The following is a 24,113-nucleotide window of genomic DNA, read 5'->3' on the forward strand; positions in this document are numbered from 1 at the left end:
TATTTTATTAGCACCGAGTCAAAACAAAGGAAACGTGCATATTCGGGTCTAAAATTCTAACTGCGTTTAAAAAGTATGCAGCAGCAGGTTGTTTGAACCGAGGTGGCAGTGCTAGATCATACCTGTTGTGCTGCTTTCACTTGGCTACAACCGACAGGAATACTTTTTGTCTGCGCTGACTTTCAAGTTTGTTTTCTGAAAGCTGTTGTTTGTTTTACATTCTGTTTAGCAGCCTCTGTAGTGGCCTTTCGTTTAATGTGTGATTCGTAAGCTAAATAGCGACCGATCATATTTTCTCCAAAGTCACTTGCAAGATGTGCAAAACAATTACCTCCATTTGCATGTACAGTTTCTTTGGTAAATGTCTTGACACGATCCTCAGCCGAAATATACTTTGTTTTTTTTGGTATTTTACCTCCAATGCTGAAAACTAGATTTTAGTAACCTAAATCAAAATAACAACGCAGCACTGACTGTACAGTACAGGTCACAGAAAAGCAGTACAGACGCACTGATAGATAGGCTGATTAAAACATTGTTGTCTTCTGAACAGTAAATATGAAAGTTAACCGCTTTGGAGTATTTTTTTTTAATGTCATTTGACTAAGATTTTTTTTCTGCCTAAGTGCAATGCACACAGGACGGTGAAGGAATAAATAAAGCCTATCTACAGAAGGAAGATACGTAGTTTGCATCACTTGCCTTGTGCAATATTCATTTAAACAAGGTTTCTTTTTTTCCCACTCTGTACTAGTGTGTTATGCATTGACCCCTAAAAGAGGTGACCCCTCAATTTCCTGATTTCCAACCACTAACTGATGGGATAGAATACCCAAGCCATTGCAAGTGAAGGACTTGCAGCACCGGCAGATGTGTTAAAAAGGAAGATAACTGCCTTTAGCATTCTGGCCGAGGACTGAAGACGATCCATGGCATATAGTCCACAGTACAGTGAGGGAGGACCCTCATGCAATGTATATGCTGCAAGGTTACGCTGAGTAACCTCAGCATAACCTTGCAGCATATGGAGGTGGTTGGTGTGCAACACTGCCTGTGCTGGTGACTCGGCACATATCAGCCAGTTGTCCAGGTAATTGATCACTCTGATGTCTTTTAGTCTCAGAGGGGCCAATATAGCATCCATGCACTTTGAAAAAGTACAAGTGCAAGGAGATAGAGAGATGCCGAACGGCAGTACACAAAACTTGTATGAGGTGCCTTGAAAGGAGAACTGCAAGTACTTCCTGTGGCCGGGTCTTATAGGGATGTGATAGTAGGCATCCTTGAGGTCCACTGTAGCGAACCAGTCGTCTGACCTTACTGACTGCAACAGCAGCCACGTTGTCAGCATCTTGAAACTTAATACTCTCAAGTATAGATTGAGCTGTCGAGGTTGATGATTGGTCTGAGGCCGCCATCCCATTTTGGCACAAGGAAGTACCTGGAGTAAAACCCTTCTCTCTCACTGAGAGGGTGAACAATTGAAATTGCCTGTTTCTGCAGTAGGGCCGCCACCTCCTGAGACACTAATACAGTGTCTTGAGGGTTCATGGCCGTTGTTGCGATCATGCCCTGAAGGGGAGGGGGGTCGAATTAAAACTGCAGAGAGTAACTGGCCCTGATGGTGATAATCACCCAGGTGTCCGTGGTGCATGATCGTCAATAATTCAGGTGGGCCTGATAGAATGGGCCCTGGGCTGTGGCTATGCTGCTGATGGTGAGCAGGGTGCTGATAATTGCACTGGCCTCCACGTTGCGTACCATGAAAACAATTCTGCACATTAGATCTAGCAGGGGCTGCAGGAGCCTGAATCTGCTTTTGGGGCTGAAGATACCTGTTTTGCCAATGGTTTACTGGATTACGGACTGGGGGCTTCTGCTTGGGGAGGAGGCATGGCAACTCCTTGGAAGAATCACGTGCTTGCTGAGAGCGTTTTAGCATCTCATCCATACAGTGTTACAGGTGCCCAGTAACGACGCTTTGTCCTAGTCAGGTACTTGAGCCTGAGCAAGTCAGAGCTGGCTTCTTGCTGTCACCAATGCAGCCATGCTCCTGCCCAACGCCTGACCATTGTACTGAGATAACTGGCGCACATGGTTGTTGACCAGGCTCAGCTCATCCAACTGGTGGGACGAGGGCCTGTGGTCAGTGGACAGAGTGTGCAACAGCATGGACTGTTAAGCCACCAGTACGCTAAGGTAGCTACCAAGACGTGTGCAAAATGCATTGCAGTGACGCGGCATTGTTTAGTAGGACATGAAACGTCCTTTTGCAGCAAAGCTAGATTAGGCATATGCAACAGATGGAGGCGATGGAAACCTCAACAGGTGGAAACTGAGCAAGGCCCAGCCTATTTGCATTGTGCACCCTATACAAACTGTTCAGTGACCTGGAGACAGTCGGGGTAGATGCTGGGTGCTCACAGGATGATTGCACCTCATGCAAAAAAATAGGAGAACCGGAGGGCCGGGCGATGACACACAGCAGTGGGCACCCTGTGAATCAAGGCACCCACAGGGCCACGGTAGCACGTCTGATAAGGGAGGTGAGCTCTTCCGACGGGGAGGGGCTTACCGTGGGAGCCAAGACATCTGATTCCACGTCCCCGTCAAAAGGGACTGCTGCTGGTTCACAGCTTCAAAAAGCTTTTCCATTTGCCCCGCAGCCCGGTCAGTACCAGAATGCCTGATGATGAAGAGGAAGATTTAGAGGAGCACAGGTTCTTAGTCCTGCTCCTACCCCTAGAGGATTGTTTCCTAGCTCCCAGTGTAACAGGGAGTGGGGACTCTGTTCACCGCACTGCAGAGGATGAATGGGGCGAGTCATGCTGCACCAGTGTCAGAGATGCAGAGCTGTCTCTGGAACAGCAGGCCAGACTGCTTTCCAGTGTCCTCTTAAAAAGATTAGCACAAACCGTGCAGGAGCTGCAGTCTTTAACTGCCCCCTCTGCATGCTCCCTTCCCAGGCAGTAGATGTACCTGTCATGCTTATCATCTGCTGGAATGTTGCTCTTGCAACCAGCACAAAGGTGAAAGCCAGGCATGGTGCAAGGTTGAAAAAACAGTTCAGCCGTGCAATGTATGTGCACAAGAACAGGCAGTAAGCTTACTGGTGCTGAAAACTGTTGTGTACACAGAGTACACAAATATGGAGCACTGGTAACGGTCTTGGTGTCGAACCGGACCAAACCAGGTCACAGGTACAGATTCTGGTATGAACCAGATGACTGGTACCAACCTTAGTACCAATAAAGGCGACTGGTACCGGCTCTGGTACTGACTGGTACCGGGGAACCGACTGACATTGAACAGGTTACTGGTACAGGCTCTAGTACCGGCTCTGGAACTAACCAAATCACTGGTACCGGCTCTGGTACCGACCAGGGTCCAGGCTCTGGTACCGAATGGTACAGGTTCTGGTACCGACTGGTATAGGTTCTAGTACCGGCTCTGGTACTGACTGGTACTGGCAGAGTGAGACACTGGTACCGGACTAGTACCAGGACAAGTGGTGTGCAGGTAAAGACCTGAAAAAGCCAGTGGCAAACTGCAAGCATGCACTGTAAAACATCAGGTTTTTACATGCATGCCACTTGTCCTGGTACTAGCCTGGGTAGTTTTAGTAGTCCCTGTCTGCAGTTGTCTGCTAACTACTAAAAATCTAGTAACCTTCGTTGTCAGTGCAGCAAAGCAAACACAGCAACGGCAGAGACACTCGGAATATTCTCCGGTCGAAAAGGATCCTGCCAATTCAACAGCACAGTGTAGCAAAAAGGCCGTTAACACTGGCAGTGTCTCTGTAGAGTGAAAAGCTAACTGGAAAGAAACAGAAGACTAGCGCAGTATACTGTCTGTGTTCAGAGGCAGATTGTAGTACAGGGAGACAGCCTATGAGCACGCTGGGTTTCTGAAAGAAAAACTGAAAATAATTATATATATATATATATATATATATATATATATATATATATATATATATATATATATATAGTAACACAGGCTGCACTCGGTCATTCGTTTGCCCCTTTTAATGAAACCCAGGACACAGAAACTTGAAGTTCAGCGCTGACACGCACATTTAATAATACAAAAACAAACACAAAACAAACACAGTTGTGGCTGATAGGGCACCTGCAGGTCTGCAGTGGAGCCATTCAGATCTGTCTTGTCCTCCAGCACTATAGGTCTAGTGGCTTCGCTGTGGATCCGCAGTGTGAAAAATGCTGGTGGCAGGAACACGTTTCGCAGGACGTGTGTTTCAGCCTCCATTTCCAGAGTTGTCGGGGGGTTGCATAGGTGAACCAAAATAAAAATAATAATTGGGCATTCCAAATTGGAGAGAAAACTGGGGTAAAAACAACTAAATTTTATTTTAAAAAAAGGCAAAATTATTTCAAAATATAAAAGTGGCGCATCCAGTAAAAGCACTCGCGTAGAGTGCAGGATGCGCCCTATAGCTTGGAGGTCACCGGTTCAAGTCCAGGCTAAATTTTAAGTTTGTCTTTGTTTCGTCTCCAGTCACATACTGTTTTTTCAGGATTGCAATTATTATTTATCATGTATACTGAGCATCAAAAGAAATGTATAACTTATATTTGAGCATCAAAAGAAACTTATCACTTATATTTGGATAAAATTCACTAGATGTGATTGAAAAATGACAAACTGTTTTAGAGCAGGTGCAGTGACTTTTTATTGTGCTGATTAACAATTGACATCAAGAAGATGCTGCAAAATGATCTGTCGATCTTGGGCAGGTCTGGTTATACCGTCTCGCCAGGTTTGAAATTGCTGGCTGTGAGCACCAAAGACGAGGATCCACAGTACGATGCCCTAGTCCAGCCTCCAACATGCCGATTGCACGAAGGCGCTGCTCTCTTGACAGACGTGGCATATTGTTTATTTTTCTGTGATTTTCTTTATTGCTTTTATTCAAGCTTGCAGTTCAACAGCTGAAATCACTCCCTATCCAGTGTCCAATCAGCTGTCTCACTAATTAGGTGATTAAGTGCATATGCTTCAGCCATAGTCACTCATGTGTGTCATGGGCAAGGATTAATGTTCGAGTGATTAAAAAGAAACCAAAAACATTTCGTCAATGTCCATCATTTGTATACCTTATTTTTTTCGAAAATAAATGTATTTTAATAGTTATAAGTTTCTTTTGATGCTTGGTATATTTCAGCAAATTCAACAATGCGCAATTTCAAACCTGTTGAGTAGCATTTTCATTTTTTGTCTGACTGTCCTAGTTTATCCAGTCTCAGTCACCTGCATTATTATAGTATTGTAGTTGCAACAAACGGAAGAATTGATAAGTTTTCTACTCTGCTTTTTAACCAATAGCTGTTTGCTATGGATCCCAAGGGCGGGTTCAGTCTGAATGTTGACAAATCAGTGGCTCGGGAGGGTGGGAATAAGGAAATTCATAGAGACTGACAGCTACTGGGTTAACAGAAAAGCAGTATAGCTGTGACGTTTGAGAGGTCAGTCAAGAGTCTGAAAGCTTGCATTTAACATTCAAAATGACTAAAGGTATTGAGAATAAGAAATCAAAACTTTTAATTAGAACAGTGGTTTTGTGTTTCTATCCAGCAACATGACCTGAATGCCGTAGATCCTGAAAAAATAAATGGGGTTGTTGACAGTTAAGTTGTTAACCGTGGCTGTAGTAACCCCATTGTGGCGCTGGTACAGTAGTTTAATATTAGACACACCGGTGTATTAGTCACTCCCCCCTTTTAAGGACCCTGCAAAAATGCCTAGAAAATTGACTTATTCAATGTTTTTTACGGTAAGTGCTCAGGTAATTCAGGCTATAAGAGATTATATCCCATAAAGTAATGGTTACATTTGTACTTGAAAGGGAACTACACATTAACAAGAATGGGGTGTGGCACTTCTGGTAAAACCAGTTATAGCTTTCCTGGTGTGTGATAACACAACAGTTGCTGCCTTCAATAAAGTTTAAGCAACATTACAGCTTGTTTTCCTTGGGAGCCAACACAGCACAATCAGAGATTTTTCAATTGTTATCTTTTATTCAGTTAATGGCCTAGATAAGGATTGGTTTCCAATAATAAACATATTTCACTGTTTGAGGTCAAGCTATAACTACCTTAACCCCATTGCAGTCTCACATTCCCATACAAAGAACATATTATATATATATATATATATATATATATATATATATATATATATATATATATATATATATATATATGCTTTGTCCCAATGAAACTTATCTGATAGCTTTTCCTACAAGCCAACTCAAATTGGAGCATACTAAATTGAAAGAAAAGGCCTTTCAATTGAATGGAATTATAAAAAAATAAAGAAGTTGGTGTTTACATACAAGCTTACAAAACTGCTGAATCAGAAATAAGGATCTAAAGGGCCCCTTTTGCTTTTAGTGTGCACAGTGTAGTTTTGTAAAATATTTTCATATGGTGTGTACTGAAAAAACATGACAAGTGCAATCATGTTGCATCATGCAAGGCCAGGATATTATTATTATTAGTTGTAGTAGTAATAGAACTAGCATATTATTATTATAATTTAGAAAAAAAGAACAAAATGTTGTATTTGTCACAAAATATTACAAGAAATCAGGTGCAGGTGCTTCCAGGTTGTGAACCTCTATTCTTTGGGATATGAAATCTACTAAGATTCTGACCATGCATAAGCAAGCAGAAAACTGCATTAAGCTGCATTTAACTTATTAAATCCCCCCCCCCCCCCCCCCCCCCCCAAAAAAAAAGATTAGTAATAGACTGGTAAACTGGTCTGTAAACAAACAATATTGTCTTCTCTAGTAAAAACAATAATACAAGAACAATTGTTCCAAAGATTACTAAACCTGGGGCAGTCTCCTAACTAATAGTATTGATGTTACATTATGAGCTCAATCAACAATCAACTGTATAAGACTGGTACAGCTATGGTGAAAATTAATTTTATAGCATCTGTTTTTCATACTTCAAAGCATGCAATATTACAATGCAGCACAGCATATACCGGTAACAAGATTTATTTCTCCTTGATGCTCCTTTTTTTAGGATAAAAAATATATGAAACAATAAAAGTTGAACTTAGTATGCTTTGTTCTTGGGCAGACTGTTTTGCAAGGGAACTTGTTAATGGTTACACTCTGGTGTGCCTGCACTTCTATTTTAAATATGAGTTACCAGGATGTGATGACTGAAACAGAAAATCCTTCAAAGTGAAGGCTGGTTCACACTGGGCATACAATTCAAACGGACGCTACGAACGGACGCAGGCTGTAGCTCACACTGAGCGATTCAACTGAATTTTATATTGCATACAGTAATGTTAATAAGTAGGTCGTTACAGTTAAAAGGAAGCCGCACTAAGAACTGCCACTGTTTAGATCATTAGAGTAGACAACATTATGCAATGGCAGATAATGGATATATCAAGTCAAACCTTCTCTGTCAGCATCTGATGTGTCAGTCTGTTAGTTAAGCCAGCTTATATGCCTGGTAAACATAGCAACTGTGTCAACACAGTTTAGAACCGATGCAGTATATGACATTTGAACAGGCAGCAGGACAAACACACAACTGCTTTGGTTTTAAATAGGATTGCTCTATTATGTCACCAAGGTAATAAATAAACCCCTTTTTTCCTGTAGAGTAAAATTTGGGCGTCCGAGCATTTGCCATATTGGCTCTCCACTAAATTATAAAAATACTTTTGTCCATGTGGCTTTTGCTAAAATACTTACTGATCTCACTCTTACGATAACAGTCACATCTGCCAGGAAAAATTACATAGAAACGTCCATTAAAGATCAGTACTGGCAAACAGTAAAAAAAGACACTTTTTTCAGAATAGCTTCATTAATACTATTCTAATGAAAAAAAGAAGATTGCATTATAGAAACTACTTTCTAAAACCTGATAGTAGACAATGACCAAAAAAAAAAACAGGGAGGATTCAACCTAATGAACTAATTCAATAATTGTTCTTGACAATTGACAATTGTTTAACAATAATAAAGCAAGACCCCAATCTGTGCGACTGCTGTAAAATGTACTCTCCAACACAGAGAACTGTGCATGTGGATTTAACAAAATCAAGATCTTGTCATCCAAGCACACAACCCTTTGCCAACCTGTCTCATTTTAATTGTGATAGTTCTGTACAGCTCTTTTAAGGACAGACTTTCACTAACATTCCAAATGAACAATAATTGGCATTTTATTACTGTGCCCAACAGACTGTCGGGAAAAATAAACAGTCCTTAACGCCAACACCAGGATCAAGTTCTAACAAATCCATTGGCAGCTTTTTGTTTCTTCTTCTTTGTTGATCTGATGTGCAGTCATAAGATTGTTGCAATATTGTTTTAATGTACTATTTCACATGATTATAGCAGCTGCTTGCCTTTTTATTTTTTATTTTTTTACGTTCTAAAAAACAAATACTGACATTTAATCTTGTGCAATAGCCCTCTGTAAAAACTGCAATATTGTAAAGGGTATTTAAGCGCTCTTATTGTGTCACCCTAAAACACAGAGCTGCATTTGGTTTGGGACCACCAGATCTAGAGTGTAGATAACTGCCCTGCAACAGCATATTATAAATACTTACCTGCAATTGAAAATGCAGTTTGTGTGATGCGATAGTCAATGGCAGCAATCCTAGCTGGAGTTTTAGCATTATAGTGCAGTCTTACTTACACAGGTTTATACTGGTAAGCTGTATCTGAGCTACAGTCAGAAGGTATTTGTCCCAAGCTAAATTACAGTTGTTTTTGATACAGGACAAAACTGTCTGCAAGGATAAAGTCAACTATGACAATGGACATAAGCATTCTCCCTCTGTAAAACTTCAGACAGCTATCACGCTCTGTATGCGGTTCCACTGCTCACCCCACCAACCCTCCACCCTGTTCCCTCATGTCCCTCCCTCACAATCCTCCTCCTTCCTCCCATGCATTTTCCACCCTTTCCTTCATCCCTTCCAGATCAAAAGACGATCACAGACGCAACATTAATGTTCTCCGGCGGCCGTCAGATCTGCAACAAAGAAGCCTGTTCCTATTCCTCCTGCCATGTTCTTCACATAGGTCCCTTTGAATCCCCTCCTTTTCCCACCTTTCGCATTAACCCCATCAGGGTTGCAATAAGGAAATACTCAGGCAAAAAGAGACTGATAATTGACCTTTCCACCACCCCAAGCTTTCCCCACGCTCCCCCTGCACAGAACAAAAACAATTCTCAAATCATTATTTTCAAATCTCAGCATCCCCCTAGCACCAGAAAAGACCCTGGGTCCATCGAGTTTCTAGGCATCACCCTGGATTTCAATATTTTTCAGCTTCGCTCCCCCGGGGGAAAAACAAAATGCATCATATCTATTGTTTCCACTTTTCTGTCCGGTCCCCCTCCTATCAAACGTAATCTTCTGTCCCTCCATGGCCTGAAGAATTCAACACCATTCCTATACCCGATCAGTCCTCGTCATTGTACAAGATCTATCTGATCGCTGTAGCCGCATTCCTTTGGGGGTCCACCTGGGCCCAAAATTCCATTCTTATCCACTCAGATAATTCAGCTACAGTCCAAATCATTAACAAAGGTTGTTCATCCTTCCACATATAAGGCCCAAGAAACAGCTCTCTTCTCAGCATCACTCCCAGCTCACTGCAAACGTACTGGTCATCCCGGAATTGCCTTAAAAATGTTCACATTGCATTCAACATTCCCTTCCCTTCATTTTTAATGCATGTAGTATCATCCTTTATTATGTTCCTTAATACCAAGTTTTCATTAGAACAAATATTACAGATCTTAAAAATGCTTTTACTAAAAATGTGCTCTTAAGTGTTGGTAGCCTGCCGGAGGAACGGCAATCGGATCAACCATGGGATTCCCAGAGGTTTATTTCCCAACTGGGGTTTTGTTTTCCTCTCCTGCGCGCTGACGATCATTTGTTAAAGGTTGGCTAAACCTTCAAGTGGGATATATCCATTACTACTCACGGCACTGAGACCTGCTTGTTCTTTTTGGGGGTCTCCGCCTTGTTCAGTCAGCCAGGCAGCGAGCCCTCAAACTAAGTTAGGTTTGATGCCAAATGAATGCGCATATACAACATACTTCTGTGTAATTTTGCATACTCGGCATTATTCTCAATAAATATTTGTACTAAAACATGTTGTGATTGGTGTTTGTCCCGAACTACTGAATGACATTTTGAGCTATTATCGTCTGTAAATGATCACGATAATTGTGATTATCGGCCGAATAAATAAAATATTTAAAATTATTGTAATTGATCAAATTTATACTTGAGCAGCATGACAACCGCCAGTCTAAGTCACCGAGTTTAGAAGAAAAAAAAAAACTAGACATTATATGAGTTTTTAAATTTCTGGTGAGTGCCCAGAATAAATATGAGTATAAAAATACACCTATCGTAATTTGTATATTAATAAATTATGTAGTTTTCCTATAAAATAAAACATATACTGTATGTTTTTCTTGTTTAAACATTTATGTTAATTGGAGAACCTTTACTTTCATAATAAAAATGTGCCACCAAATGTATTAATATAAAAAAACAAAATTGCTAATGTTACCTGGAAGCATTTGTTTTCTTCACGTGGTGAATCTGCCTTTAAGAGAACCAGACTAGGTTTGTGTGTGTCTGTATGTAGAGTCGTATACTATTAGGAACATACTGAGTTGCACATGGCTGCTTGTATGCAGACAGTTGAATAAAATAAACCGCCTATCCTTCTTCTATTTATGCAATTACCATTTTTTACAATAGCAACGCCATGGCAACAGATTATATATATATATATATCCGAGGGTGCTGCTAATGTTTCCCCATGCGGTGCATAAGCTGCAGTTGCACTCATGTCTTTACTGTAGTTTAAAATAAGTAAGTAACAAAGTGTTTAGGCCATATTCAACATTTGCCATATGGTTGGGTTTTTTTTTCAATTACATTCAATTTACATACAAAAAATAATAATTGTGTGCCAAAATGTTGAACAGTCAAAAGTTCCACTTTTCTACAGTAATTTTACAAGCGTTTTATTTTTATTTTACAAACAACAATATTTGTGTCATGCTTTGCCAGTGTACAACTTATTATCAAAATGAAACCATAACGTAAAGTTAAAAGTCTAAGCATATTGTTTAAAATCAATACTTAACTTCCCATGCAGTGCTCACACAGGCCATGTTTTACGCCTCTCACTATTCACTGCTTACAGTTGAATACAAACCTGCTTCCTGCTTCATTGGGTCACAGAACGATAATAATTCTTTAACGTGATAAATTTACAGTGATTATCGATATTATCCATTATTGTTCCAACCCTATGAGAAAGCTATTAATATAGTCACAACATAGATTAAACTCACCTAAACTTCCCTTTTAAAAACCCATGATTCAGACCTCTTTTCATTAAATAATTAAACGTTCCTCAAAGCACAAATCTTAAAAAACAAAATAATAAAACACATCCAGTTTGTAAGGTATAACTACTGTAGACAAATGTTTCAGCAAATGCCTTTATTAGTGTGTAACATCTGAGTCTATAATTATGATCAATCAATAAATCTCAACTCTTAATCCTTCCCCTGATAAAAAAAAAAAAAAAAAAAAAAAAAAAAAAAAAACAAAGAACATTATTATCACCACAATGCAATGCATGTCTCAGATCCAGGCACCTGCCTCTTCTCTCTTTTAAAGGACCTATGCAATATAATGTTGTAATCATAAAATGCAGGGACAATAAATTCAGGGTTAAATAGCTTTTATTTCTGTCTGGTTCAGTGTGTAATCCAGAATCATAAACTGCATTAGTAAGACACAGCCACATTTAATTAAAATATATTACCCAATTTACATTCCAACCTATGACAGATGCACAGTATTTTAACTAAACCTGCCACTTTCATTCCTGGTATGTAAGGTAAAAGCTTTTGATTTATCTAACATATTAAATTATTTGAAAAGAAACATTTTAAGCCTGAAATGCATTATATAACAGTATTTATGTAATAGCGAAGAACCTGTCATTACAGATGCCTAATTGTCCACCAAATACAGATATAGGAGGCTGTGTGGTCCAGTGGTTAAAGAAAAGGGCTTGTAACCAGGAGGTCCCCGGTTCAAATCCCACCTCAGCCACTGGCTCACTGTGTGACCCTGAGCAAGTCAGTTAACCTCCTTATGCTCTGTCTTTCAGTTTACCAATGGGACCTTGTTACAAACTTGCACAGATTAAGAAAAAATCTTAAAATATTCCAATGCCTGGCATTATAACATTTAGGGATCATCCCTTTTTCCAACAAGAGCCATTGAGCTGAGCAATTTTTAAGACAAGACTTAAGCACAAAATGAATCAACAAAGCATGTCAAATTTCTTAAAAACACAATAACCTCTGTAATAAAATGTCCTGGCCGAGTTTCTTCACAACTAAATAACAGGTTCTCTAAATATATGTAAAACTTGTGACACTGCAGACCTGCCAACTCTCCCTTATTTGCCAGGAATCTCACGTTTTTTGGACACGTCTCCCAGGACAGATATTCTCCCGTATTTTGCTCAAAAATGTAGTTTTAAATCTTTTTATGTCAGCAAACCTTTAATTTCTGCAAAAGGCATGTAGCGTCTGTGGTTACCGCAATCCCCATCTGTCCCTAGCAGGGTTTAGGACCCAGGGGAGCCCTGTGGCAGGCATGCATTCACTAGTTGACCATCTACGATAAGGCCCCTGGACAACAACATATTCTCATATAATCCTAAGCAATATTGGAAAAATACATACTTTCTGTAAACTATACAGGACTGATTTTAACGGTGGGACATGGGAGCAGGAATGATGATGTGTGTGGTAAGCACGAGAGATCACAGAAACACCAAAGCCAGTGACACTCAGAAAACCACGCTTCAATAACATCTTTCATTGCCAAAGTAAAAACGGCAAGTATAAAAGTTACATATGCAGAGACCTTTGCATGCTGTGACTAGTTCAGCAAATCTGTAGTAGACATGTTCCCAGACTCACACATTGCAAAGTATTCTGCAGGAAAGTCTAATTCACACAAATAGTGAAAGATAAGCGTTTCTATTACAATTTCAGCATCAACATTGCTTTAGAAATTCAGATTGATTGATATGTGTTTATATACAGCAATAGTGTGTTCATTTAAATTAGAAGATACAGTAAAACCTGCCAAGAGCGACCACTCATGAAAGTAGTCTGTAAAATGGGCACTTTTACGATGTACAGAAAGGCTACTATTGTTACTGATGTGTACAATTCTAATCGCGTGCTTCAAAAAGCATCCCACTACACTATCTTTTTTTAAAATTTTTATTAACTTTACATACAGTACACAGTACTGTATTTAAAATCTCTTGGTAGGTTTACTGACATTTATGTTACTCAAAAGAAGAGGAAATTCAGTTCTAACACCAGTGCTTATTTTCTAGATTGTGAAGTTATACAATCATTACCAAAATGTTCTCAAAAAAATTAGTCTGGTTTCAGCCTACAGTACCTTGAGTCATAATCGGCAAGGTAAACTATATGCATTTGTTTAAATGTAAAGAATGACTAAATGTACAGTATTAAAACACTGCTCTTTAATTCATGTTAGTTTGCTTTCTTTTTTTTCTTCGTACTCATAATGTGCTGTCAGAGGCAAAAGTGCCTTTCGGTTTGTTGTGTGATGAAAGTAACAAAGCCATCTGTGTATGCTGTGCTGTCGTGCAAAATCAACTGCCGTGGACCTGTTTACTGTATAGGCTACTGCCAAATCAGCCACCTACAACTACAGTACAATAAGAACCACAGGGACCATGAGAGAATCGGATTGTGAAGCATGTCATGGTTGTATTTACGTTTTATATTTATAAAGCAATTAGAAGGAAGTAATAAAGTGGAATAGTTGTATGCCTTTGTCTTCTGTAGGTAGTCACTTCAATTTAGGTCACTAAGATTTCAGTTTACAAAAGCTCCCTTATTTTGAAAACTCAATGTTGACAGTACTGTGACAGGATAGCCGGGTGTCTAAGGTGGTCAGGAGGTATGAAGGAGACTCAGAGTTCAAGAACTCCAGGTTTAAGCGCTTTTTATTTAGCTGATTAAAGTCATAATTAGTACCATATTACAGTAAAGAAATCTCCCAGTATTAAAATAAACCCAGTGTCACATCAAATTACCTTATATACAAAGGCTATATAAGAATGCTTTTTATACAGCCATTTAGAAATTAACATGAACATGGTATATATTTTTTCCATGGAATACATCTGTAAGCAGTTTTTGTTGGAATATTTGTCTTAAGTTGTATGTGTAATACACAGGATTCTACAATGAAAGTGTCTGAAGTCAAAGTTTTTCAGCTGCTGTTTTGTTCACTTCCATTGATGGCATAAGTTAAATGTGGCCAGACTAAGTTCAGTGGGCCGTGAAGTCTTATATAGCTGAACAAGTGTCAGTACACATGTAAATAGTGAGATGGAAAGACTGCACTGGCATGTATGTCCTGTGAAATTCAGCTGCTTGAATTTCTATTTTGGGTTCCAACACCTTATCAGCTAAATAATCCAACAATTCTTTATTCAAAGTAAAGTGCTTCATAAACAATAGCTGTTGTAAAAAGTTGAATTGCTTTCTCAACATGAGCGTTTTGCCAAAACTAATATTAACAAGCCATCGTTTTTGTAAACGTAGTTTGTCATACCAGTAATTTTGATAAGAAACAACCACTGTACTACCAAACACACTGCAGACATTCACAGGCCCAACTTACAACTGAGGAGGGTGTACCCCCCTTCTAAAGCAGGACAGCCAAAGCACTTCTCAGATTTAAGAACTATACTAAAGCATTTATTTTAGCATTGAACCAATTACCTTTACCTGTGGTAAAAAAAAATCCATCAACTAAAAGGTTGTAATTCAGTTGCTGTTCTTTGCATTATATTAAAAAGCAGCTCAGCATTGGATTCAGAGAATGACATTCTACAGAGTACTCCATGTTTACCATATCAAATCTTCACTGTAATTAAGAAAAGAGGCCGATGTGTATTGGCTTCAGATTTTCTCCTTTCTTGCTTTCTTTTAGGCAGATAAAACTTCATCGGCATCAAAAGTCCTAAAGGCTCCACAGCTCATACTACATATTTTTATAACAATTTGAGCTATAAAGACATCCAACTTTCTTTAGTAGTAGGTATATTACCTTCAGTGATGCATTTACCCGTTATCTTACTTTTGATAACCATTTCTTATCATAACTCTCGCATCAAATATTGATCTAATTAAAGTTGATTTTTTTGTTATAAAGGAAAACATTTGCATACAAAAAACTGAACATGTTCTCATGGTTGAATACCCCTACAGCCTAATTTGTAACTTACCACATTTTACTCATTTACACACCAATTTCTAAAGAGCTCCCATTTCCACAGGATGTGTATAATAAAGTAAAACAAACAAAACATACAAAAAAAATCAACTTGCAGTCATGTTGCATGTAATTGTACAGTATCCACCCACTTGTTAAATTTACCAAGATCTAGAAATAACAGCAACAGGAGCATCTGCCATTTTACGTTTAAAATGAGCAAAAATGATCCCATAACCAGCACTGTTTAATACCAGAATAATCAGAAAAACAGGTGTTACAGGGCAGTACAGGGTTACAATGTAATATTAATATTTTAATACAGTATGGTTTACAATAAGTGCAATAATACTACTACAATATCTTATGTGAACCCTTTTCTCTTAGAATGAATACATCCCATAGCCCCAGTTATAAAATGAATTTTGCTATATGAACAAAGCTTGCTTTATGAGTACTCTGACACAGGACCAATATCCTCCATTATTAATTCTCTTTAGCTCAGTGTCTATTCTGAAATAAATTACAATAAGTCATGTTTTAAGGCTCAAATGGTACTCATACATATTTTTAAAATGCTCAATCAAACTATAAGGTAAAGCTTATAAGTAAGTCAAGTAGATGACTGTATCTGATGTTATCATGTGCAGGGTTCAGGTAAATGCATATTTTCTACAGCATAATGTAAACTATTTTCTCTCACCTCATGTTTTCTGGAAAACATCTCTGCAGCAGATAGCCATCGCCCCTTGATGGCAGAGAGCCTTGTGATAGGCCAGGGTGAGACTTCCATGACTCCATCACAGCCGTAACAGGAGAAATTCGATTTAGAGGAGGGTTTGATTGGTCTCTTGCATCAGGTTGTGAAAAAGACATTGCTCCTTGCGCTCCAATCTGGTAATGATATGAATGTCCACCTGAATTAACTCCAACAATAGCCGATGTCGGCATGTTATTATTCTCTTGGTAATAGCAGCCATCGTCAGGCTCCTGTTTAATTCTCTTAGGCAGGACATTGTTAGAAAATGCCTCATGTTCGTAATTGCCATTTAATGAAGCAATAGGTGGTCCTAAAATCCCAGAAAGGCTGTATTCATCTATATTGTCCCTCAAAGACAAGTAAGTGGTTTCTGAAACAGGAAAGGGGGTTAAAGGTTGCTGCTGTCCGTTATAGTGTGCATTCAGGCAAGATGAGCCTTTATCCGATTCATTCTTAATATGTGTGACAAAATGAGGACTGGGTAAGTTTGGCTTGTTGTCACTTAAGAGACACATGTTACCAAAACCAGTGCCAGGTTCATTTTTTATGAACTTGCCCATCACGTCTACCCCACAACTATATATTTCACCGTCTGTTTTTTCAACCTTTGGAAATTCAAACCTTTTCATATCCTGGTCTCTGTCATCTGGACTGTTAATATCATTCTGAACCATATTTGTAACAGCCGAAGGACTTGAAATGGAGGATCTCATGTTGTTATTGTTAACATTTTTACCAATAGGGCTTGGTACTGAAGATCTCATGTTAGCAGTGCTCACGGCAGGAGATTTCACACTGCACATACTTTGGGGACTCGAGATGGGCGATCTCATAGTATTGAGAGGACTTGAAAGTGGAGAGCCCATATTACTGGTATTTGTGGGACTACAAGCAGCAGAGTTTCTTGCATGTACATTAGCAAGGTTTGATACCCCAGCGCTGTAGTCAATGGGGCTGCTGACAGCAGTACAAGGATCCACAAGAGGGCTGGTGGTTGAAGACACCAGATTATTACTGACAGGGCTGGAAATAGAGGTGTTTGTGTTCTGGGGACTATAAACAGAAGCAGCCATATTGCTGGTGTTGGCTGGGCTGCTGGCTGAGCGCTCCATAGAATTACTATTAGATAGGTTGGAGATTGCAGAGAAAGGGGATGAGATAAGTGAACCCAAAGTGTTCATTTTGGGGCTCATAGCTGACACAGACAGATTCTCTTCGCTTTTATAAATCTGCTGCCCGCTGTTTGGATAAGCCTTCACAGGGCTTGAATGTCCTTGTTGATTCTGTTGGCCAAAATTATAATCTACATCTCTTACAGAGTCCATATACAAGCCCATAGACTCAGCCACAGTTTTGGAAAGTTCCTTGGAGTCTGTCTCCAACTTAACATTTGTGTTAATATTTAAAACTGGGAAAACAAATTTCGGACTCAGATGCTGAAAAGCCGGAGCCTGTTCCAACTTTTTCCCACCATTTTCCTTGAAGCCAGTAGTTGTGACATTTAAGCTCTCCATCAATGCATTATCTTCGATCTGATTTCCATCCAAAGAACAGCTGTTCTCCATTGATTTAGGCACCTGACCCCACCTTTGCTCATTGTTTATTGCTTCAAGGAAGCGTTGGTGTCTTTTGGTCTCCATAGTTGTTTCATGGGTATACCTAATTTGTCAAAATACAAGGAATAAAAATAAATATATATTTTAAGCAGTGGTTATACAGTGTAGACCTTTTAAGTTAGAAAATGTAATATCAAACAGTAATCAAACAGAATATCTCAATTAGTTTAAGACAAATCACACTTTGAGTTCCCATTTGTTTTAGACCCATGAGTACAGTGTATATTTATTTGATCATGCATGACAGTATTAATGCTCAATAATCTATTTTCAGTAATATTTCACAAATTAACATAAACATTTGTTACTAGTAGTAATACATTTCTAACTCGGTGAGAGGCTGTAACCAGTCACCTCAATTTACATTTTAAATTATATTGTTTAGCCGACAGTGAAGAATTTAATGTGTGGCATGCCAAATGGTCTTAAATAGTCTACATATTTTGGAACGCTTATTAGCTCATACTGTTTGCCCATGTTAAACATATTTTCTACTACATTTTACAAAAACAATCATGCTTCCAGCTAACACATGGCATAAGAAGTATGTCATTTATGACCTTCCCCTATTGCTGAACGCTATTCGCCTATTGTGATCAAAGAATGAGTTAGTAGTTGCAGTTTTAAAAGAGGAATAATATTGTTTCTGTATAGCTAAAACAACATTTGGAAATGTAATATATATATATATAAAAAAAAGCTGACAATAAGGAGTGAACTATGAAAGACTGCAGTAAACATCCACTAATTAAACTTTAGTGCTTAATGGACATAATCATGGGATTTTTGTTTGAAAACATTCTATTTAAATATCAAATATCTAAAGCATAACGCATATAACATTATAATTAGTACGATTAGACAAAACTACTTAAAAACTAGCCTAAAGAGACAGCTGTGAATGCTTAATCTATTTTAAAAATCATTCTGCCTCAACCCAGTCTCTGGTAATTCACAATTGCTACCAACATTCAATGAGTTAACTAATTAAGTACAGCAGCCTACTGTAAACGCTTCCGAATGAGTACATGCCAGCTATGATCTGCAACGCAGGTATCTTATAAAGCTCCCAACTTCAACAATAAGCTGCTTGCCTCTTTAAAATAAATCACGTGATTGTTTTTAATTTTTTTTTTATATCGCACTCTTTCAGTAGCTCACCTCCGAACTGCAACCATTGGCCACAGCGTAATTGTGTCACGAAAAGTTTATCACGCCACCTACCGATTGGCTCGGTTTTACAGTCACTCTGGATTTAAGGGCCTTGTTGATAGAACTGTGCTGCGACATTACCAAGAAATTCTGAGGTTCTTAAAGCTACAGCGTCCCCAAATATTAGATACCTGTGTAGCTAAATGTTTTCATATTGTGTCGCCAGTTTGTACGATAGTGCTGCGGCGTCAGTAATATCATTTTTCGTTAACTGTATGAAACAAGGGTGCTATAGTTAGGATACTGTATATGAATATTAAGTGCGTTATTAAGTGTATTCTTGCAGGCCATAATTAGTAAGCTAATTATCTGTCTCTACTAAAACAATATTAATATCAGCATCTGCCATAGCGTGTCACCTTATATTGCCCTTATTTAAACAAACAAAGAAACAGACCGTTTTATTTGTAACAACTAAAGGTTTAACTTTTAACAACTACACACCGTCACTAATAAAATCACGGTACAAAAAAAAAACGTAGTAAATGTAATATTAAAATTGAATTCAGTAATTTGCAAGCTTTATACCATATTAAGAATGATAGAGATACATATCTGGCCAAGGTTCTGGAGGTGAGTACATCACTGTCAAGTTAATGGATTCTGCATTAGTTAAACTGCACTAAAATACAGTTTTTATTAAAGTCGACGATGCCACCTAGACCAGTGCAAGTGCGTGTGGGTAGCCATGTCAGGATTCATTCACCCATGTCAAAATTATAGAAAATGTCTGTGAAATGTGGAGACTTGTAGTTACAAATATGTTTTAATTAAATACATTTTCGTGAGCTACAGTATTTATGCTATGACCATATCCCATTCCACCAAAGCAAGCATAGTTACTACAGGGTTTAATAATATGTGCATTAGGGGCACTTGTCTGTGTACAGCCAGCGATGTACTGCTTTCTCTTACAAACCTCTTTCAAATTGTCATGCATTTTTAGTCTGTAAAATATGTACATATTTTAAAAAATTTCAGAATTTGCTGTAACACTGTAACCCTTCTCAATGTCAGATTTCTGACGAACAATTGAAATTAGACGCTCTAATTACATAATATTAGTACTACTGCACCGTGTTTATATTAAAACGCTATGATCCAAAAAAAAAAAAAAAAAAAAACATGCTAGGAATTCAATTTGTTGTTTATTACATTTCTGTTTAATTCCAAACTAGTTACAACCTGAACAAGATGGTCTGTATCACTAAGCTTGCTTAAGTTAAACTTGATTCCTGCGTATTTAAATGACCCTGGAATATACAGGCTACAGTAAAATTCGGCACTTTACTATACTTCTTACCTTCTCAACTACATTCAGCTTGGTCAGGTGTATGTGTTCCTGGTGAGCCAAAGGGAAAAGGGTTGTTGTTTTTTTCCCGATATCTCCCAGAGTAGAAATTACAATTTTCTGTTTCCATACATCCACTAGTTTCAGTTCTGACAGTTCCCAGCGCAGAAGTATACAGCTGCGTATCTCAGTATTAGTCGTAATCCAAACAGACGAATGATAATAGAACACCCAAACGTAACCCCAAATAGCTTTTCTTGTTATTTTTTCACAAATCTCCCTTAAACTTTGGATTTCTGATTTTGTTCCTTTCTGACAGAGCACTGATAAAAACAGAGTGCGGGAGTCAGCAAGAGACTTGGCAAGCGACGTCATTCTGTGTGTATGGACCCTCCTACTTGCACCGAGTGCAGTTTAAACAGTGAGGCAGAAGGAAACTAACTCGCAGGAGCAGGTAAAGAGTACCCACCTCCACTGTAATCTTTTGGAGCAACGGGGCACTAGATGTAACACATTCTAGAATAAAACATTCTGATTCTGATCCAGTGTCATTGGTCAAAAAAAGCTAGATAATTCTACATCATCTATGGCTTTATTTAAACCAGAATTTATTTCCAGCATGGCATATTTTGGTCATTAGCAATGCAATGATCCATTTCAACACACATTGCCTGTCTCCTCTTATCTTAGAATAGTATTTATAATATAGAGTTAATTACATTTATTAACATATCAGCATCTCTGTTAAACCTATATTGAGAAATGCTGTTTTCAGGAAAAAACACTTATAAATATAGTGTATATATGTTTTTATGTATATATTGATGCACAGTATCACTATATACATGAAAAGGGCTGCTAAGTTAAAAGCTTATCGATATAGAACTACAGGTAGTTGAACTTAATACCACAATCAATATCAGGTATGATGCCACGCCCAGCTCTTCCAGTGGAGGGAGCCCCTGTACATGACAGTATTTGTTGCATTTAAAAAAAAAACATGGAAAAGTTAGTCGACCCTCAACTTCTGATCAAATTTCAAGAAGTGATATTTTTTTTTACTGTATAGTTGACCTTAAAGCCTTGCTTTTAATGTAAGGCTTGCAGTGAGTCTAAAGAACATGAGGCATCAAAACCCACCATTTATAATACCCTTCCAACCCTTTATATTCTGCTAAAACTTACCAGGTCATTGTTTGCAAGCTTCCCCCACCGCCCCTCCAGCATCATCTGGCTGTTTCCTGGTCACCAAGGCGCTCTGTTTGCCCTCTGGACCCACTTTTATGCTGCCCTATTGCTCCTAAGGACAATGTACAGTTGACTTTGCCTACCTTCGCTTTGGTTTATTAAATTCAAATTTTCAATCAGTTTTTTTTTTTGCTAAGAATATTTTTGCCAATATTATTTGGTTAAGAATCTGTATTTGTGGATATTTGCTTCTGATTCAAATATTCAAATCCAATCAAGTTCTGAAACTCAATATCTAGTCTCTGGGTACTTTTTAAACTTACAACTATACATGGCCTTGACCTGACATACCTTGCACACTCAGTGTTCACATAATGCAAACTTCATAATGTATATTCCTGGATTTAGGTGCTAAAAGGGTGCTGTGTTACCATGCCCCAGAAGTCTGAAATGCCTTGCCATAAATAGACAAGTCTAAATCTGATTCTGTTTTTCTATCTTGAGGATACTGTTCTTCCTAACTGATTTTTTTTTAACTTGTGGTTAGCCTTTTCTAGGCATTTGCCATTTATTAAAATTCAGATTAATATTGCATTGGCTCATCATACTCGGCCAATTGTGCGCCGCCCCCTTCAAGCTCTCGTCCACAGTCGGCAGTGGAATAGCCTGGACTCGAACCGGCGACATCCAGGCTACAGGGCACATCCTGCACTCCACGCGGAGTGCCTTTACCGGTTACGCCACTCAGGAGCCCCTGGTTGATACATTTTAACCTAGTATCTAAAATTCCAGAAATTTTGATGAAAATGGTGGAAAACTACATGTGTAATGGTAAGAAATGTGGGCTGACCAAAATGCACTGAACAAAGAGAATAATCTAATGAAATGTAGACAAATTTAATTCTTGAGGTAACGTTTTAAGTCCAGGCATAGTCTGGGAAAATGAATTTAAGTTTATTGAATGTACAACAAAGAGGACATTGCTGCTTTGGATACAGTCCAGACTAATACCAGGGCTAACAGGCATGAGCTATGAAGAGAGGTTGAGGGAAATATAATCCAAAGAAGGATAATGAGAGACTTGATTGAGCATTTTAAGATCCTAAGAGGAGTTGGCAAAGTTAATCCTAGCTGATATTTTAAGCACAACACAGAGAACAGAACCAGAAGCCACAGTGGGAAACTGAGGGAAGAGCCACATTTTTACACATACTGTTTAATCGTGAGTGTGTGGAATGGGTTACCAAGCCATGTTGTCAATGCAGAGTCATTTTCAAATTGTCTCCTTTTGTTCATGTTTTATGTTATTACATTTAAAAACTAAAGGAACACTCATATAACTTAATGAGCTACGGTGTTCTGCTGCATAATCATGAGAAAACAACAATATCCAAACTTACTTGTCTTCATAATGTCCTTAGGGCCGTATTCAGGTAAAGGGCAGAATTGTAGTAATATTTAGCATTGATAAATACAAGTACGTACTTAATGAACTGTACGATTAAATTCAATGGCCCACACCCATTCTGAATCTTTTTAGAGGGACCCGAGAATACTGTGGCTGTTGACAAGTGATTGCTTAACATGTTGTCATAGTCAGACAGTTCTGAAAGACAGTTCTTGCTTGCCAAAGTAAACGTAAGCATTTAAGAACTTGCTCTTAATATTTAATATTTGCTCATTGTGTTGTATTGCATCCCTACGCTTGTGCTCTTCCAGTTGAACATCGAGCCGTGTTTGTTTTGAGTGTTACAGCGGCTTGCAAGTGATTTTGAGAATGCTCATGTTTTTGTGCTGACTTCGTTAGACATCCTAGATTGTTGTAGCCAGTGCTGTTCCATATCGCCTTTTCTGTGCTGAACAAAATACAGTTAAAAAAAAATAAACAAAAATACAGCACTATAATTTTTGTAATTGACAGCTACTGGTAAGCCCATGGATACCTTTCATAATTAGAATTTTGGAAGTGGCGAGTATATCCCTTCCCTTCCTGTATCAGTTCAGATATTTGTGGTGTGTACTTACCTTTTTTAACAATCTTTTCTGAGAAAGTTTTTCTTGAAAATTTATTCATAACCAAATTACGATTACAAGGTCTCTGTTGTGTGATGACAGTAAAAAAAAAATGGGTAAAAAGCCATTCAAAATATTATTTCAAACTCAATATAATTCTTAATAATCGTGTGAAAATTCAGCTATTCTTACACCGCTTACCCTAGCATATTTATGTACAGATCAGACAGCTACAAAACCAAGACAGATCTTTCACTTTCCCATTGGATAAACTGCCAAGACCTTCAACTATGTATGTCCCGCCTCTGCTCACTCATGATTGGACACCTGCATAACAGGGGGCAGATCTTTGATTCTCCCCTTGGTTAAACTTACTCAAGACCTTCTGCCAAGGCAGAGAATACCTTCAACTGTTTATGTCACGCCTCTGCTCACTTATGAAGAGAAAATGCAGATCTGCTATTGGTTGATTGCGTCACAGGCCCTTCAGAAAAACATTAGAATATGTTTCGCAGCATATAAGCAAGCACTGTAAATTGACTGCTGTCGACTGTTTAGTTGGTGCTGTCTGGTCAGCAGAGAATACCTTGAAGGCCCTGATGGCACGCCCCTGGTTAAATGGTACTTC

At 38.5% G+C, this 24,113-nt stretch overlaps 1 protein-coding gene across 1 annotated transcript in view; it reads right to left on the minus strand.

Annotated features, from left to right (window-relative positions):
* Positions 1–20,665, minus strand: part of LOC117421141 (mineralocorticoid receptor-like) — a 126,676-nt gene extending 106,011 nt beyond the window's left edge. The window contains exons 1-2 of the mRNA XM_034035126.3: positions 20,297–20,665; positions 16,109–17,824 (exon numbers count right to left, since the gene is read on the minus strand). Of these exons, the coding sequence (XP_033891017.3) occupies positions 16,109–17,805 (1,697 nt within the window). The 5' untranslated portion in view covers positions 17,806–17,824; positions 20,297–20,665. The remainder of the gene's footprint in view (positions 1–16,108; positions 17,825–20,296) is intronic.
* Between the last annotated feature and the right edge of the window lie 3,448 nt (positions 20,666–24,113).

The sequence above is a fragment of the Acipenser ruthenus genome, chromosome 1, assembly GCF_902713425.1.
Source record: "Acipenser ruthenus chromosome 1, fAciRut3.2 maternal haplotype, whole genome shotgun sequence".
Lineage (NCBI taxonomy): Eukaryota > Metazoa > Chordata > Actinopteri > Acipenseriformes > Acipenseridae > Acipenser > Acipenser ruthenus.